General features: G+C 41.0%; 4 protein-coding genes across 8 annotated transcripts in view; 3 read left to right on the top strand and 1 right to left on the bottom strand.

Annotated features, from left to right (window-relative positions):
* LOC130692143 (uncharacterized) overlaps positions 1-4,190 on the bottom strand; it is a 73,763-nt gene extending 69,573 nt beyond the window's left edge. For 2 of the 3 annotated variants that reach the window (XR_009421067.1, XM_057515220.2), the window contains exons 1-5: positions 4,017-4,190; positions 2,313-2,586; positions 2,033-2,210; positions 1,908-1,967; positions 343-701 (exon numbers count right to left, since the gene is read on the bottom strand). Coding sequence is in view for 2 of the 3 variants with exons in the window: in XM_057515220.2 (XP_057371203.1) it covers positions 343-701; positions 1,908-1,967; positions 2,033-2,210; positions 2,313-2,394 (679 nt within the window). In the remaining variant the exon portion in view is untranslated. The remainder of the gene's footprint in view (positions 1-342; positions 702-1,907; positions 1,968-2,032; positions 2,211-2,312; positions 2,587-4,016) is intronic. The other variant, XM_059495540.1, reaches the window with a different exon arrangement.
* Positions 4,191-10,858: 6,668 nt separating this feature from the next.
* LOC130692134 (uncharacterized) lies at positions 10,859-12,208 on the top strand. Of its 3 annotated transcripts, XM_057515210.2 has the most exons (5): positions 10,859-11,287; positions 11,356-11,397; positions 11,485-11,538; positions 11,650-11,745; positions 11,809-12,208. In XM_057515210.2, exons 1-5 carry the CDS (start codon positions 10,917-10,919, stop codon positions 12,191-12,193), a joined length of 948 nt encoding a protein of 315 aa, XP_057371193.1. In that variant the 5' UTR covers positions 10,859-10,916; the 3' UTR covers positions 12,194-12,208. The 3 variants fall into 3 exon arrangements, with proteins under 3 accessions (XP_057371193.1, XP_059353528.1, XP_059353529.1); XM_059497545.1 differs by lacking the exon at positions 11,485-11,538; XM_059497546.1 differs by lacking the exons at positions 11,356-11,397; positions 11,485-11,538.
* Positions 12,209-14,343: 2,135 nt separating this feature from the next.
* Positions 14,344-14,996, top strand: LOC130692138 (uncharacterized). The gene is made up of 3 exons (XM_057515214.2): positions 14,344-14,381; positions 14,455-14,550; positions 14,626-14,996. The coding sequence occupies exons 1-3, from the start codon at positions 14,365-14,367 to the stop codon at positions 14,954-14,956; spliced, it is 444 nt and encodes a 147-aa protein (XP_057371197.2). The 5' UTR covers positions 14,344-14,364; the 3' UTR covers positions 14,957-14,996.
* Positions 14,997-16,121: 1,125 nt separating this feature from the next.
* On the top strand, positions 16,122-17,095 carry LOC130692227 (uncharacterized). The gene is made up of 3 exons (XM_057515301.2): positions 16,122-16,471; positions 16,553-16,636; positions 16,716-17,095. The coding sequence occupies exons 1-3, from the start codon at positions 16,122-16,124 to the stop codon at positions 17,041-17,043; spliced, it is 762 nt and encodes a 253-aa protein (XP_057371284.1). The 3' UTR covers positions 17,044-17,095.
* Positions 17,096-19,347: the final 2,252 nt, after the last annotated feature.

Below are 19,347 nucleotides of genomic sequence, written 5' to 3'. Positions count from 1 at the left end.
AGACGAAAAGGCCCGATGTCCTTTTCTACAGCAACTCTTTGATGTCGAGCTCTATTAGATTCCTTTGCGTGAGTGACGAGTTGCCAAGGTAATAAATCAAGCGAAAGTGTGTCGTCGACATAATGAGATGTCAAAAGAAAAAAATGAGTTGACATTTTTTTTCTTTTTAACCATCGAATTTTTGGACAGGTTTCGCCTAATTATCATTCGCTAATTAAGACACCGTATTTCTTGTTTCCCAAACTATTTTGCACGTCTCGCGCCCATAAATAAATGAAATTAATTATACATGCTACGCGTGACAGCGGTTTGAATTGTGATGAACAATCTCACGTGACTTACCTATAAGAACTAGGATAACAATTCCAACTTCTTCACCGCGCACGTAAACTACTCCAGCGCTGTTGGCTGTCGGAGGGAATCGGTAATCGGCCAAGATGGACGTGAAATTTCCCGTTGGTCGGTAATTGCGGGATTGACTCGATGGCGGTGGAGGTGCAATGAATGGAGGCAACAGAGGTGAGTATCCATCTTCCATTAAATGAGGAGGATATGACGGCGGTGATAGATAAACTCCGTCAAGTTCGTCAGGTGGTGGTCCGGCCGACAACACCTGCGACATGGACAGCCGGACGGGCTGGCTACGTATCCGATGGCCTTTCGTTACGCTTGTTACTCTGACCATGTAATCGCTTCCTGGTCTTTGATTTTAAGCCACAAAACGAAATGTTGTTAGCGTTTCATTCTCATCAATTTAATTTCAGAGATATTTATGCGATGTTGATTCGAAGCACGTTAAGTATGTTTGACAGAGACGACCACATGTTGTCGAGACGACCACTATACTAGCCTTAGCAGACGATTACCATTACGTAACATACATATATTAAGGGGTTGGGAACAATAAAGGGCGCGAGCAGGGCTCAGGTTGTTGCCAAATCGAGTGATGTCCTAATTCGCCGATCCACTTTGGGTTAAATGCTAATCTTCACACTAGGGTAGCTACTTAATGGTCGTCAAGTTTACGCGAAAAAAAGAGGCTTTGGATGACATGCGCCAATGTTCGTGTTGCAATTGTCTGACGAGAAAGAATAACGATCGAGGTTGAGTCTATTCAACTTCGGCATTTGATAACACGGTGGAATAGCTCCGCCGCTCGCGAGACATTAAGCGTAACTTTTTTTTTCCTGACCATTTCAAAACCATCGGGATTATATTGCTAGCTGTTTGAACTTTTCGTTCCCACTTTAATCTTGTCCATATTATATGTTGAAAAATAAATATTCGCCAAACAAATGGGGGAATAGGGAACGCTTCAACGACTGTGGGCTTGGGCAATTCGGCTAAAACCACCACACGAACTCACGCTTTTAATGATGGAACTATTTTAGCACCTAACAAAGACTTTCTGGCACGTATATTTGTAACTTCAAATTGTGTGGCAGAATTTTTTGTCTGACAACTTTCTTAACGGCCACAATGGGGATGCCAGTCAACAATGGACAACCGTGTACCAATAGAATTAGACGACATTTCCACAGAAACTTAGGCAAATTTCGTCGGAGCGTTTTTGCTATTGGGAAGCAACAAAAGAAAAAGGAATAAAATATGGAAATCTGCCATTGTCTTTTTCTATGAAATGCTTACAAATCCAATAGAATATTTCATCTTTGTTGTCGGCTTACGTTGAACCCCTCCTCATTCATGGAGTGTACTAGAGTACTTTCAAGTTATCGTATTAAAGCGGACCCATTTTTTTTTTTTTACAATTTTTTTACGTAACAAACCACAATGGCTTCCTTATAGATAACTTGCATGGAATCACTCTAACAGCTGCACCACAATCATGAGTCACACATGACTCGAGTGTTCTCGTAAATTTACTTGGTCCTCTAGTTGTTGTTTACCTTAGATCGCTAAGAATGTACGATGTCACGTCTGCTGGCACAGCAATAATCATCCTCTGTCTGTAAAATACAGACAACAATCAAGTGTTTTATAATATCGCGGAACTATTTAACTCGTTTGTTACCTTTGTCGATACGGTCGGTATGTGATCTCCAATCGAAACGGCTGCTGCGGGCTGCCCGCCGTGCGGTTAGATGAATCCGGCTGGCTCTCATCGGCAAAGAGAGACCAGGTGACTAAGGCAGAAGATGAGCTGAGCTCTTTGACTGTGACGTTGAATGGGGTCACCCGGTGCGATCCGACTTGATAAAAGTATAAGCAAAAGGCACGATGAGTGAACAACCCAAACACGCACGGCAATCTGGTGTCTTAATCATCGAAAATGACGAACGAACAATGCGTACCCGCAAGAAGCAGGTGATGAGCTGTTATCCAGAAACCGAGAAAAACAGCTGCAGCACTCTTTGCGTAGCAAGCTGATGGCATGATTTAATGGTAACGAAGGCAACAGTCACCGTCAAGTTTCTTCCGTGGTAATCAGCTCATTGTGAAGGGCGTAGAAAACCCAGCAATGAGGCACGGGTTGATGCTAGACCCTATTACGATCGATTGTGCGTGTTCGCAGTCCACTGCCCTCTTGTTTACACGAACGATACAGCAGATGTTGAATCTCTGGAACTGGAATTGCATGACATCAATTACTAATGGACAGTTATTTAGCATTCACGATGCACATAACATTTGATTATTGATTGGAAAAACGTTGGCTGACTGGTTTTGCTTAAAATAAAACAATTGTCTTGGTTTAATTGAACACGATGTTTCTCTTTCAGCCTCTTTGGTTGAAAATGGCAATTTCAAATGAATTATGAAGCCAATTCGAGGTGAAACTTCATGAACATCGAGCTCGGTTAACGCTACATAAGTTATTGCATTGTTAATTTACTCGGAACGCTAGGCTTTGTAACCATAGCGAAGTGTGAAACGATGACTGCATGATGATTACTAGAGCCCCAGTAAAACGAGCAGCGGTGATAAACGAATGAATTTAATTGAAAAAAATGACAGGAAGAGTTCCGCTATCAGCGAACGCTTCTGTTCAAAGCCAGTCACGCCCCGTCGAGTTACAAACTACGTGTACATTTGCTGAATTAAAGTGACACCAGTTTTAGAGTGAGATGGGTTGAACAACGTCATCTAAAATTCATCACTTTGCTTAACAAGTAGAAAATATGCGGATTCATTGGGGCATGTTAGCCCCAGCAAAGTACATGAATGTTTAACACAACGAACGGGAGCGAGTACAGCTGGAAGGAAACCTTATTATATAACTGTGGAAAAAATAATCAAGCGGCACACATTAACATTCGGAATAAATGGAAGCCATCAGCTGGAGATTTTTCAATTAGATTATGCATATCATTCAGAGATCAGCGAACCCCTTTTTTGGTGACAAAAAAAGACAGACGCCGATTCTTGGTTTTCCATGTCGTGAAACACGTAACCTGTCATTTGAAAGGCTATCATCGGAAATTAATTCAAGACCGGCACATACAGGTAGCTCGCTATTGATTGCCGATGTTGGTTTTTCCTACAGTCTTGCGTGACACATTTGCTTTCTTTTGTTTCTATTCCGCCGTCTACGGTGCGGAAGGAGGGCTCATCACGTTGAAGAGAACGATGGCGTCTAATCTTGTTTTATTTCACAGGTTCTTCTCGTTTTTTTTTTTTAAATCTTGTTTGATGAAGTGATGGCTTAAAGAGGCGGCGAGTGAACTCCGCGCTATTGCATACTTGGAGGATCCCATCAAACTAAAAAGGCGAACGTGATAAGATGACTTCTCCGGGAAAAAGAAATATTTGCCCCCAAGCGGCAGCTGTGGCCAGAAGCTTATATCGGCACGTACGAGGAATAAAACCCCTTTCTTTTTTCTTTACATTGACAGGAGCATGTATTATTTATACACAGTTCTCACAATTACGGGTAGTTTAGAGCTAGCAGAAATAGAACAAGCCAGAGGCAGTGCCTGCTTTATCACAGATCACTCCGCTTGAGCTTTCAACAAGTTTATGGAAATGAAAAATGAGAGATTGAGATTTTAACTTACCGGGAAAATATCCAGCAGCAGGCGGCAGAAGACGATGGAACTAAAAGGGCAGCACAAGTGAAGAACGTTCGATTTGTTCAGATGATTGCAATTTTCCGGTTAAACTAATCAATCGAACGACTTTGGTCTGCCAATTTTATGAAATAAAAACGTATAACATGTAATCCTCCATCACAACTCGATCGTGCAGGCGATCGTTCTCTATCTGAGCCGCTGCTCCACCACGTCGGCTGCCATATACTACTGGATTACTGTACAACAACCCGGCGTGATAGAGTCGACTCCGCCCATGGCTCCACCTCTCTCTTTGACTCTCTGTATATCGCACAGACCGACCTAGTCTAATGCCACCAGACTGTCCGTCCCGAAGGCGAGTGCGTCGTAGTTGACCATCAGCTAAAGATTGTTTCTTTGCTTTTTTTTTTTTGTTAAGACCCCTTCTAATGCGAGATACTAGTTTTTTTAGGCCCGTTAGACATATAGGATAGTCCTGAAACGACTTTACTGTTTCATAGCTATCCTATCAGTTATCCCAACAGTTACAGTGTCTGGAAGACGACTCGGTTATTTTCTAGCTCGATTCCATCATTTTAGCAGGAGATATCCATTTTTTTTGTTCCCCTCTGATTTACTAGACCTAGATTGAACGATGCATCACATGACTTTGTATCATCTTCCCAAATGTCACGGGCGTCCCTTCTTTACAGCACTTGGGTCAACATTTTTCTAGGTTCGTTCAGGGAAACACGCCATTTCCTACTGAGCTTCAAGAAATGCAAGAGAGACAACAACAAAGTTTGAAAGAAAACAAGAAAAACTTGTATTATACTATCACATTTCATTTTATCGTTCTGCATTGGAACAAAGCAAAACTTGATGATAAACCACGCTCATTATCTGTCGGTGTTTGTCCGGCAATTCCGGGGGAACACGGGAAATGCTATTTGATACCCACCTCTTCTATGCCATTGATTAACTGGAGAGGAAACGAGGTGTATCACGACTCGTGTGACGTTCCGGCTGCGTTGTCATAGCTCCCGCTGCAACAACAACCCTCCAGCAGATCTATATATCTCTAAAGACAAACCCCCTACTCTGATCTTGCGTGTATCTATACACAATGTATGGTCGAAGGATAAAACAATGAATTGTTGATGATTTTGTCATCAGTATCGTGCGCAATTGCATCCGCAAGCAAAAGTACATGTTATACAAGCATGATGATTTGTCGTCCAAATGACGAAGTTTTAATTTACAAACATTTAAGTCAGAACAATGTGTCAATTTTTGATTGTCTTTAGGTTGATCCGAGCTGCGGGGTGAAACAAAATCCTTGATCGAATGCTCATAAACGATTTTCTAGAGATTTCCTTTCGGTCATGCTCAATTTCTCTCTCTTGTCCTTGTGCAAAAAAGCAATTGCACTGGCGATGAAAATTTAATATCAGCTGCACAGTAATAAACAGGCAGTTTGTTCAACTAACAGAGACCATGGAAAATGGCTCATATGCTAGCGACCTTGCCTATAATAGTAGATGAGATCAGGTATCAAATGTCATATATCTCCGCGTGTCATGAACGATGAGTTTCAAGAAAAAACCAATAAAGATGTAGAGACTAGACAGAGTTATTTAATGTAAAAAAAAAAAACGAAAGATCGTATGTGTTATACACAATATATAGTATGTAGTATAATGGGGAAATAAAGGAAGTCGGAAGTCTACCGTGCAAATGCTTCCAGAGCGTTGAGGCACCACAACGGGATATGAGACATGAAAAGTAAATGAATCAAGTTTCCATTCTGCACGCCATTCGGATGATGCGAAAATGCTACATCTTTTTCTCCTTCTTTCTCCTGAAAGCAGGTGTTTTTGGGGGGAAACTTTTCAATTAGCAAGTCCGACTATACTGTTGTCATGGTTGCCAACTTCTATTGTGATTGACCACCCACTAATAACTCTATGATCAGGTACACCCGCCTAGGCTGAGAGCTCCCTGTTGCATCAACGATTTGCTTAACATGTTCGAAAAGTATTCCTTTTTCATCTTAGAAATTGCCTTACGTAAGAAACCTTTTAGTCTAAAACGGAAACATGTATAATTACTGACTATGACTTACTGTTTGGTCTAACTTTGTTTATGTAATAGAATGGTGAACGTTAGACGTCAATAACCCGACTGGCGTTTCAACGTCGGCGATGTTATCAGAGATGGAATTGAGAGCACTCTATCTAATAAGCGACTCCTACAGGCAACAGAGACGTTTAGAAAGAACAAATTTATTCGTAACTGCGTCACCCAGTCGCAAAATGCCAGCATCGGTGACGTGGGCAGCTTGATACACTATTCATATGTCGGCTCTTTTCGCATGAACCATTAGATATAGGCTGTCGGATTGAGAATTGGAGTTTTCCTGTAGTCTATCGTTTGTTTTTCTTCCGTCCGATAAACATCCAACATATGTTTTCTCTCGTAGCTTTAGGGTGAATGTCCATTAATATTCCGTTTTAACACGAAATGTTTCATTTTGCATACAAGCCAGACGCTTTTCATGTAGCTGAATACAGATCGATGCATCCTCGTTCCAGTGTTCATGAATAATTGATGTTAAGTGGACGTATCGCTGTATCGGTTTTAATAAAGCGGAATTCAAGTAATTTGGCGTGAATGTCGCAGCATCTGCACAACTCCGCTGAAAAGAATTCGTTTTCTCGCCAACGAAAGTATAACGAAGAAATTGGACGTACTCAGTACATCATTGCGCAGCAAAAGGCTCGAGGAAAAAAATGAATAAAAAGAAGTTGATGAGCGTTGGGAGTGAACGAGATGTTTAGCGAAGCTCACATTTGCAACCCTCTACGAAACCCAAATTTAATCTATCCATGGGAAACGAACCGAAACTCTATAGATTTTGCCAGATTGGCGCTCTTTCACAGCCTTATCGTGAGCCGCTAATTTTCGCTATTCTCAGGGAGGTTTCATAACGTACTGCTAATGCAAGAGAAGACTTATTTCACAACAATTAATTCCACTTTTACGTAGTACAAAAAAAATGCATTGGCCACTTAAGCCAAATTAAAAGTCTAGATGAAATGAAAGTTCCCAACTTGAGGTGATGATGCCCACGACACTGTACCTGCGTTTACACCTGTGGAAACGCAAGTACAATGGAGGAAATCCTTCTTGAATTCAATGGGATTCATATACACTTTGATGTTTGATACAAGAATGCGTTAATTGATGGGAAATCATTATTTACTGTCTATTATTTTCGTCTGTAAAATACTATACCCAGTTGATTGGATACTGTAAGAAGGTATCTAACATCAGTTTTACGAGTTACGTTAAGTGAACGGGTCGTGAACTCCGCCATGCGCAATAAAGTCATAAAACAAGACAACGCGTAGAAGGATAAAAACTATAGAATCATGCAGAAGTTGGCAAACGAGGAAGGAAAGTGCGACTCACAATCGAATCAAAAAGATCCCTGGAGAAGTCTCAAGAGTAGTGAGTATAAGTGAGCGATGCGGAACTTGAAATGGATCACGAGCACCTCACATTATTCCGCTTCATATCTTCTTACCTACAACGGTAAAGGTCGAATGTGAAACTACAATGGCGCTATACACTTTCCAATCGCTAAGGTTTACATTGCCAATGCTGCGACCATCGATTTTTAAACCACCCAGCATGAGGGTTTTTAAATATCAAATACGTATATACTACTTTTGCCATGACCTGACCCGTAGTAGCCCCAAAAGCGTGTCATTATTCACGAGAGCTTGCCGATAAATCGATTGAACTTTGTAGATGTCGACGAACAACAAGTTGATATAATGAAACTCGCTATATCATAGTTATCGTTTCTTCTATAGTCAGTCGTTCACGGTCCGGTTGCCAATAGTTGGGGCTGTTCTTGTATTATTGTTATTATTGATTACAAGTCCATCGTGAAGCTCTCCACCCAGCTGCGGTTCTGGATGATGGCGTCGTTTCAATATTCATCCGCCTTCTTTACGATGCTGCACCACTATATGGCGTTGCGGGCAAAAAAGTTTTATGATAGCAAGAGTTGAAACGGACACACCGCGGCACTTCAGTGACTGATGAACGCTTCAGGAATGAAACTTGAAATGATATTACCGGTGCAGGGTAGTTATTATTTTTTCATTGCTTTGTCGGGATTCTTCCTATTCAAATTCACGGAGCGTGATCGATGATTGAAGTTTATCGTCATCGTTCAACTTGCGATCTATTTGTTTTTTTCGGTGAGGCTCTTGGGATCGAGTTAAGCGACCTGCTTTTTTTCCAGCATTAAAAAATGCTTTTAAAAAAGTTCTAGCGTTAACAAACAGCCGCCATCTATCGTAGAGGTCGTCACTGTAATCACGTTTCTTTTTCACGAATTCTCAGGTTTTCCAAATGATGAATTGATTAAAGTAACTCTTACCTTAACGCTTCGTTAATCGTTTTCACGCAAACTATTAAAATCCCTACCATCCAACAATTTTCTGCAAGGCCCTAGTTAATTAATCCAATCGTGTATGGTCGACAGTGGTAACGGCATTTTTCGTGAATAATATCTAAAGAGACCTGAATTGTGGTGGCCATGACTCACTACTAAGACAGAATGGCTAACTTAAATTCACTGTTGAACAGACTTGCAAATCCATATACGGTTTGCGGTTGCCCAACAAGTAGACAAATATGGGTAATGCGACGAGCTAGTTTATTTGGAGTTCCAAAAAACAAAGAGGCCGTTGGCCCTCCTCGTCTATGACAACCCGGAAGAGCACCGAGCTTTTTATTTATGATGGGATTTCAAATAAGGAGCGGACGTGACCCATTAATATGGATCACGTAGATGTATAGGATACTTTAAGAAATGACTGAAGGATCATTGAACATTTTCGTATTAAATCATAGAATATTTACATTTTTCCTGACAGATTTCATAGCCAGCGCATGGGCTTTCACTCCCCTTAGCAGTGTCAAATGCCAAGGCTGGCTTTCTAAATGAGCAAGAAGAGGGTCAATGTGAGAGCACAAGTCCATCTCTGTAAGAAAAAAATTCTTATTTATTTAACGGCCTCAATGAACTGAAGCTGGTTGTATCTTTTTCTCATTATTGGAGCACTTGACAACGAAACAACTGGAACAGTTTTCAGTGGGGACAGAGTCAAACTACAGTCAGACTGCCTTCATAACACCTTGCTAATCTGATTTGGAATCAAAGATTTTCAGAGAACAATTTGGCAGACGTTTCAAATTACACTTGTGCTTGAACGGAGGAGTTATAGATAATGCGCTAAATCCTTACACAAAATTCTTATTGAAAATGAGTACGTAACTCTTTGTTCTGTTTTGTTTTGATCTGTTTATGGCTATACTCAGCACAATTGCGCATCCCCATCAACGAAGCTGTCATCACTATTGCTCCACCCCCAACATTGCGGGATTGTGATACAAACGTCAACACGAACGAAGGTGACATTGAATGACAAGTGCAAAAATGGGATATTCTTTACTTAGAACACGTTGGAAGAAATACACATTGTGCAACTTAGAACTTTCGCCCATCGTTCTCTTACGAACTCGTAGGTACAGTAACACAAAAACTGTGGCGATTTACAAGTAGGCCACTGCTACTCGTCGGGTGTAGAACTTCCGAGTCATACAGAACTGTTTTTTTAGTTCCTTTTTTCGGATTCTTTCGTACGATGATTCCTGTTTACCGATAAGAAGTTTACAGTCCTATTTATTTGCCTCCCTACGGTTTTGATAACGCACCGCTAACCAACTAAATCCACAAGATGAACTCAGTTGGGATTGATGGTTACTGACATCCATCTTGGTAGCGAAAGTTTGTTAGGTAGTTTTTCGTGCTATCCAACTTCTTTCATTGCAGTGTTCGAACAAAGGCAACATTACAGAAAGCCCAAACATGCCAGCCAATATCTTTTTCTCGGGAACTGCTGACGTGGCAAACACAGCAGTGCGTTACGTATACTATTCAATAGATATAACGATAGCTGTAACTCTTCTAGATACTCAGGACTGTCATAATCGATGGACTGTTCGTTTATACATGCTGTCAATGTTAGCATATGAAACTTACAATCGTGTAACGACACATCTGGGGGACAAACTTTACGAGCAATACAATGAATGCCCGCAATCACAAGTAAACGAGAATTTTGGATTTATAGTTACCATTAGATTATGCCCCGCATTTTACGATGCACACAACCAAAAGAGGAGGCCGATTGCACGCCGGCCCATTCAGCATCGTCTCTCCCGTCTATGTTCATTCGTGAATGGTAAGATACGTCGGAGCCTGCGGACATGCCCCGAATGTCACAAGCTGTCAGCAAACTGGTTTATCGATTCAATTTTTATCAGTATTACGCCATGATAAAGGATGTGCTGGACTCCATTGAAATTTAAGTGCCAAAAAACAGAGAGACAAAAATATCTTACGTTTCCTTATCATTTAATTCTCGTTTTGAATTTGTCCCAATTGTTCAAGCAGGGCAGTAGAGAAAGGTGAACTTTCAAGCCAAATTCTATTGTCTTTTTAGCTGCTCCTTTTGTTGGTTTGTAAACGATTAAATGCGCTATCGAAACAGGTTTTTTAAGGAACCAAAGCCCTGATTCCGAATTCGAAAAATGTATGTAAACCATAATACGAGTGGGACAGCGTCTCGAGAAAATGGGATTCAAAGCTACCCTACTAGAGAAGCTTTTTGGATGTACCAGAAATCAAAACTTGTTTGTGAACAAAACGGATCGCCTGTATAAAAACGGACATGTCATACCCGTGAGTGCATCAGTCTGTTGTAAAGGAGGCGACAACATCAAATTTTTACCAACTTGAGCTTCCTTCTTATACCGTTCAAAATGCGATTAGCATTTTCTTTATTCATTGTCTTCGTGACTTACGTCATTGCAGACAAGGAGACGCAAACAAATGATAACCAAAACGTGCACAAATATCACTCGCGTGACATGGAATCACTTCGGCAATTGATGACCATGTCGTTCATTTTGCCTTCGAGAGAAACAGTGACGGAAACAAAGATCGTAGTATCGACAGTGTCGCAGCAGTTCACCATTCCAACTCGTAGAACTGTCATGGAAATGACGACATCAACATCGACCATCACCTGCACGAAATCAGTTGCTGTTCCCTGTTCGATTCGCCAAAGGCCAAGCCGACTTCCATCACGGCCAATGCGACCAGTGGCTCAATCTCCTTCCATAATTTCAACGTAAACATGTTCTGTTTTCAGCATCAGACGGTTGTACTATAAATTTGTCCTTCTTTAACTTCTCATAGCATAACAGTTGACGAAGATAAAAAGGCCACAGAACAAGAAGGGTAATAATTAAAGGCCAATGATAATTACCAGTTACTAGTTACACTAGATGTAATGTTTGTCCATTTTTTTTCCTTTTTTTTCAAAAGGGTAAAGAAACCAATTCAATCGGTGCAATCTATCAAACACACAGCCCTCGAAGTGTAATACTCTTTTTGCTAACATAACGTATCACGATTAATGAGTCTTTGGCTTAGTGGCCTTTATTTAAACGTCTTCTTTACTCACCATTATGTTTCTTGATTGCATAACAGGTTCCTTTCAGAAGCAGAAATTCACGATCTCCTTGACGAGGCTTTCAACGCGAACGAACAACAGTTTCCCAATGTATCTCCCTCTGTCGTTCAAGAGTAAATAATATTCTATGCAACTCGGACGTTCCCAATGTGCATTGGTCTTTTTCGAATTATCAGAGTCGAGCCTACCGTCCTACAAGAACTTCCATCTCGAGGAGCTCGCGTTGCTGATCCACAGCTGATGTTGGTGTACGGCAGACAACCAGAAGACATCGAGTCTGCTTTCTACGACGGTCCCTATAATCCCGTTACGTTGCCTTTCAGCAGGCGCTATTTAAAACCCGCTCCGCCAACGAACAGGAGATACGTGGAACCTGCTGGTGGTCTGCAGCGCCAATTCTTGCAACAATTTTTCACGGTGACAAGAAGGTCAACTGTCTTCGAACTTGCTATTTCCACTGTGACTCCGACATGTTCGGAACCTGGCCGAATTCCGCAATGTCCAGTGGAGAAGAAGAAAACGATTGACAAGAAGAATGAGCAAGACAAAGAGAGCTCTTAGATTTTTGTTTTCTGGAGGAAAAAAGGAAACATCACCAGACGTGTTTACTGCTTACCCAATAACGTGCCATCATTTCATCTGTAACTTATTGTAATCCACCAGAATTGAATAATTAAAACGAAAGTAATCCTGCTATGTTTTGATCTGTTTATAACATGGTGTGGGAGTAGTTGTTGAGCGTTGTTGTTCTCCATCCTACGCTATGAAGATGAATCCAGAATGATGTGGAGAAGCAACAGGTTGCGAAACTATAGACGTGGAAACGAATGATGGGCAGAGCGTGAGGGCGTGCCGGGAGGGGTATGGAGGTCACGAAAATTGGGACAGCGCGGGAATCGAACACAGAGAAACGAATTGCAAGGGGAGGGATATAACCGTATTTCAGAGTTCGGCTATTGACGATTTATTTTTTTTTAATGCAGTGCTCGATTGGGTTTAGCAACTGTCATTATAACAGAGGTTGTTTTGAAAGAGTGTTGATTTTATTTAGACTAAAATGTGCAATGTTTATTGTAGATATTTTAGTTTATTTAGAACCTATTAAAGTTATTAAACGTGAGTACGTGGCAATGAGAAGGTACAACTATCAAACAAGTTTTTAGAGTGAACGGCATGTAGTCGCAAGCATTCCCGGCGGTTGCTGGATTTACGCCCTACCTGTTCATTGCCCCAAGTGATTGTTTTTTATCTTTAACCCATCGGCATTTCTTTGTTTGTCTTACCTTTTTGTTTCGACAGTTTCGAAAAGCTACATCTTTTTTAGGTGGGAAAATTCATCAGCGAATCGGAAGAGGAGGAAGGGGCATCAAAAATCCATCATGGCCGCTTTCTTTCTTTTTTTTTTCTTTAACTGTAATATCCTACCTAGCCTTTACTTCCACGCCTTGCCATTGAGCAAATCATCTTACGCCCCCGTAACTGTCGCGACCATGTCACCGTTTGTCCACGTCAACGCTATTACGAGCTGATGTCTGCGCAATATCAACGAAGTGAAACGATAAACATTTCGTACAATGTAACGGAGGATCCTGGCTGCGTTTATTGTTCCCTTGGCACAAAGAAATTCCAGGTCAACACTATTACGTTCAAACTTTGTGTTCCACTGAAAAAATAACATTACATTTTCTCATGTATTAGGATACACAAAGTCTAAGTATTTTTTTTTTTTGGGGGGGGGGGAGGGCTTTCAAGTCAACCAATCGATAAGGAAGCACATCAAAATGCCACACGGCACTCGGAAAAAACATTGAATTCTCATACTTATCCATCGTACTTAGCTATTCCGATTAGTGTGTCCATTGCGTGACATTTGATTTTCAGTCACGCAACGTCATATCAAAAGGGTCGACGACAGAACTGTAAAAAAATAAAAAGGCCAATGGGCAATGACAAACTTTTGTGGAAATACAAATATGCTGGTGGAAAATGACCGTGACCGACGTTAAACAAATTTATCATTAGACGTTGGAAGATATTAACCGCTTTCGGCAAATGACAAAAATTAAAATAAAAAACTTGTCTGCTAGTAGGGAGATGCCAATGTACCCTTGAAAAGAAAAAAAAAAAGAAACGAAAGAAAAAATCCAGTTTTACAAAACATTGAACGAGATTCTTGTCGTTGTTCCATGTATTTGCTCTGCACGGATAAGGGAATGCAGGAACGTAATATCTCATAGCTAAAAACCATTTGACTTCCAGTGGAATAGTTTGACGGATACAGTCGAAACTGGTTTACAAACGGACGGAACCATTTGCATAAAAACGGACATCGAATGGCGTTGGTTCGACAGTCTTCCTCAATAGCTAGATCACTAGTTTACCATCCAAACAGAGCGGATCTTCAACATTGTTTTCAAAAAATGCGTTTGCAATTCTTGTTATTGGTGATCGTAGTGTATGTGAACGCTGCTGCCAAACAAAAGGTGTCACAAGCGATCAGTTTTTATCCGTTCAAAAATTATGCGCACAACGAGCCCGAGTCGAGCGCCGAAGGTGTTCGACAAGAGATGCTGACAATGTCGTTCGTTATTCCTGCAATGGCTTTCCCTTCGCGGATAACGGTCCTCGAAACATTGACGTCAACTTCAACTATTTATTGCACGAAATCAGTGAATAATCGATGCAATAATCGCCGGAGAACTCAACGACCATGGCGTAGCAGCCGACCGTCAATGGCACCAAACAAAAAGTATTTTTTGAAAATTGTATTCAGTTAATTTCAATATCCAAAAAATAAGTTTATGCTTATTTCTTTAATTCAGTGCTGGAACAGGAAGGCAAGACGAGATGCTCAGTTTCGTGTTAGACGGAGATAATTACGACGAGCAGTTCCCCATTTTCCCCTCTGTTGTTCAAAGGTGATTCAAAAACGTTACGTGTTTTATATCAAAGTAAGTTGTTTAAAAAACACTTTAATTTTCTAATGAATCCAGATTCGAGACTACAGCATTGCCAACAAGAGAGGTCCGTGCCGCCGATCCGCAGCTGTTCTTAGTAGCTTCGAAATATTACAACCCAAAAGCTCGGGACGGAGAAACAGGTTTTCGCAGTGACGATTACAGTTCTGATGCCACGTCATTCAACAAACAATATCCACAATTGAACAACGCCCAGCGTCAGGTGTTTCTGCAAAATTTGTGGACAGTCACAAGGAAAACAACCGTCTTTGAAATTGCTATATCCACATCGACGCCGGCATGTTCAACAACTGGTACAATCCCGCAATGTCCACCGGAAAATCCCCTTCGGAGGTGCTGGGAATGATGAATTGTATTTAATATTTAACTGGTTATCAACTGTTTCGCACTGAAACAGGAAACATTTGACTTCTCACAGCGCTTTCTGTGAAGAAAAAGAAGGTCCCGTCTTTCTTGTTGTTTCTTTTCATTTACATCTGGTATTTGTCAATCGCCGATCAAGCAGCTGGTTTGGAATTTGGGGAACATTTTTCGGAAAAAATACATACTGTTATTCAAGTTCAGCATTAAAGTTCCTTATTCCGTTCACGTATTACAAGAATATACGCGCATTTTCTTGAGTATAAGACACTGCAGATAGCCGATATCTGTTTAGTTCAGTAATACTAAGAAAGATATAATGCGCTTTATCACGAATTCAAATGCGACTGTGACATAGGTGACACGGTCATCGAATAAAGCAAAAAAAATAATTAACGGGTCATACATTACCGTATAAAAAAAACATTTTACGACAATTTATTGGCAAGTTTTATTGACACATTGTTTTAGATCAGTTTTCGAAGAATGCATTCTAGTTCAATTGTTTGTTTTTTTTTGTTAACTCCACGAAATTAGTGCAATTCTTGTAATACACACGTATGACTAGCTACATGGCATTGCCAATTTATCGGAAATCAAATTTGGCCGAGTTAATTTTCCTTTGAAATTCCATTTTAAAACGCCGATAAATAGCTTCAGAGCTTCCAGCAAAAAAAATTCCAATAACAGAATCCGGTTCTTAGGTTGAACACGCTTTGACCGACAACTCCACGCACTTCAAAAAAAGAATCCCAAGCCTCCTGAATAGTCAAATAACAACGTAAACAAATGATCATGCCAAATATATGTTTACTGTATAGTGTTTTTTTTTTGTTTTTGTTTTTTTAAGGATCAAGCGATCAACATAGTATACGGTATTTACTCCCATTTTTAGTTATATTTCAGGAGTGTGCTTTGAAGTTTAAAGGGCTTGGAAAGACGTTGAACTCTTTCGAGCAAACCAGTTTGCAAGCTGGTCTTGGATTTTTTTTCACTAAGACTAGAATTAACCAACCCGTTCTTATAAAAAGGCAGCCGTAATGCTTCAAGTTCAGTAGTCGTTTGTTGAAGAGATTTCCTGGTTCAACTACTCTCCGAGCTGCCCGTTTTCCTTTTTATTTAATTCGTGATTCCTAAAAAAAATAAATAAAATGCGTTCGGTTCTGTCGCTAATCGCAATCGCCGTGATTGCAACGGCCACCAAAGAAATCAGGGAATCGGACGAATCCGACTTCTTTCAGCCTAACAGTTATCCGTACTACAATCTGGGATCGGTAGAACCTCGACAGGAGATGGTGACGTTCTCTTTGGTATTCCCTGTGAGACAAACACGACCGACCATCATGGAATACATGACCAGCACTTCCACCATTGTTTGTACGAAATACGTCGACACGCCTTGCAGTCTTCGCACTTCCATCATTGAAAGACCGGAACGGCCTTCTCGTCGCCCAGCATGGTTTGTCAGACCTGGACGACCTTCACCAGTTTACCCTGAAATGTAACATCACATTAAACATTTAGAAAAAGCAATTGATACGTTTCTGCTATATACCATATTTTGTTTACTGTGTGGATGTAGGAAGGAACAAGAACGAGAAGAGGACATTTTAATGGACGAGGATATGGAACACCAATTCGCCATTTTCCCCAGTGCCGTCCAAAGGTAAAATTCTATTCAATGCGTAGTCCTATTTATTCGTATATCGGCATTACAATTCTATTTGATGTCGCAATGGACGCAGAGTTGAAAGCACCCGGTTACCACGATTGCCCTCACGAGAGGATCGTGCCGCTGATCCTCAATTAGTGTTCATGTACGGCAATCGTCCTCAAGATATTGAATCAGGTTTCCGTAGCGGCCCGTTCAAGCCGGTTTCTCTGCCATTCAACCGGAGGTACGTCCAGGCGATCGCCTCCCAAAATCGGCAAATGTTCCAGAATTATTGGACGGTGACGAGGAGAGCTACCGTAATGGAAGTCACTGTATCTACCTCGATCCCAGTTTGTTCGAAGGCCGGCCCCATTCCGCAATGTGCCATTGATGAGCTCAATCGCAAATGTTCGAACTAAAAATGTTTGGGCCATTAGCCATTCGATGCAAGTCTTTCTACCAAAAGCCTTCTGTCTTTAATTTTGATTTTTTTTTCTTGCCAATTCATATTTCCCTTTGCCGTATTCAACAACAAACTTTCGCATTAACATGTTCGTAAATTATTGCAATTCAAATTGTAAGGAATGTTTTCGTTTTCTGACGGCTATAGGCTGAATGAATCAACCCTAATTTAATCCTCACCATGTCGTTCATTTCGGCGCACCTCGTCATACAAATAATCTTTTACAGAAACGGCACAAACAATATTACAATATAATGCAATCAAGTCATATCGTCTTGTTTTTTTATTTTGATAATTCTTTTCCCTCCTTAAAAAAAAAAAAATAATGCATCGTTTCCTACACTTGTGCCAGTTTACAACGGTTGTTGTTTAATCGCCGTTTTTATCTTACATTCAACGACAACCAAAAACAGAACCGGTCTTTAACGCGCAAATGCTGTGCAGGAAGTACAGAATTTGGGTTGAATTTGTTTACATAGAACGCAGCAAAAAATGTAGGACATTTTCCAAAAATGAGGGGCACATGTTAAACAGAGCTATCCTAATCGGAAACAGGGAAACAATTAGGTGCCAATCTCCTTTTACAGCAAACGAACCAAAGCACTGCTAAAGGCAATGAACGGGACTCTCGGTCACACGTAATGACAACGGCACGAAGAAAAGAAAAGACGTGATCTAAATTTGGTTACTAACGCAACTACGCCTCAAAACTTTATATAATAATTGACGTGAATTGGACAATGTTGCAGAATACAACTGCGAAATCAGGACATTTAGGTAACTTTGTTATGAAATCCCAACACTCCCGCACGAAGGTAACAGATTATCCCGCGGAATTGCTGACTCCAGTCCAGGCTCAAAACAGAGATGCAACAGCCATCTACTGGTCCGCAAACTCACACGCGGACCTATCCGGAAGACAGAAAAAATACGCACCAAGACTTACAGTTCATATCGATCTAGCAAATCCTGACAGGCGGTGTCTGATAGTGAGGTACTACATAGTAGCATGGACGTTGTATTATGCCGCTCTCGTACACACGTTGCAGTTAACTTCATCAAGAAGATGCTGCCTCTAGCACAACATCTTCGATGAAAACACGATAGCTTTCCGTCACGATGTTGGAACGTGTGGCCTACTTTCCAGCCAGTGGATGAAACCGCATGTGAACATAGGCCTAAATGTGGGTCTACGTTGATTCGATTTATTCCGGCCGATAATTCCGCACGTATTCAGCGCATGTATAGGCTATCCCTTTTTTTGTTGTTGTTGAATAGATTGCTTTCACCGTCTATATTCCAACTGTCTGTCATTGCTGCCGGGGTTTATTGTGTTGGATAAAGGCAGCGAATACAGCAATCGAATCACGTTGGAGAGCAGCGAAGCGGATTTCAAGGAGCTCTCGCTGCGTTACTTGCGGAAATCAAATCAATCGAGAACGGTCCGCTGTATTGCGTTCTCATTGACGATGTCATTGACGAGACAGGTCACACAGCCAAATGACATCAGCAGACCTCGTTATATATGTGTTCCAGTTCGTCATCTTTTCGTTTTTTGGAGGCACGCCTGTTACATATTTTTCCTGGAACTTTAACTGAATGTGTAACAGTATTATGAAGGCAGCCATTGCTCCTTACGCTGCCATGTTCTGTCAACGTTATTCGAATACAATTTTTCGTAAAGGCTGTACAGCTAAGCAGAAAATTTCCATTTTCCGGGCCTATACTTTTGAAATTGTGCAGCCAACTTGAATGGCCTCAATGAGGTCGTATACAAATTTCCATGAAGATCAAAATCGTTTTCCTTTTTTCAGAAAAACCGTCCAACCATCTACTATTACCACCGTTTTTTTTTTTTTGCTTTTGAACGCTTCCATTTTAAAAGGAACTTAAAAACTAAAGAATGGCTGAGAACATAACATGAACTTTTAGCTGAGTAAACAGAACTCTTGGTGCTATGAGCTATTCACCGGCCCGATATGAGGAATATCCTAATATCGTGTCACGGTTGCGAGCTTGAGCTCGTTAACAAAGATTCGGCTGGCCAGCAGACATTGGATAAAGTTGAGCAGCGGGGAGAGAAAAGAATAAGTTTGCCTACACTTTTCACGCGATATAAACTCAAGAGCCTAGATCATTCACCGCGTGTGTTTCATATATAAGCCCAAGTATGGGCTATGTAGGGGCTCATAGATCTACGCAACGGCAGTCCATCATGAAACGACAAAGACCCATAGAGCTCTACTAGGAACAAGCCCAA

The sequence above is a fragment of the Daphnia carinata genome, chromosome 1 (assembly GCF_022539665.2).
Source record: "Daphnia carinata strain CSIRO-1 chromosome 1, CSIRO_AGI_Dcar_HiC_V3, whole genome shotgun sequence".
NCBI classification, from domain to species: Eukaryota; Metazoa; Arthropoda; class Branchiopoda; order Diplostraca; family Daphniidae; genus Daphnia; species Daphnia carinata.
This window is presented reverse-complemented; position numbering and strand designations above follow the sequence as displayed.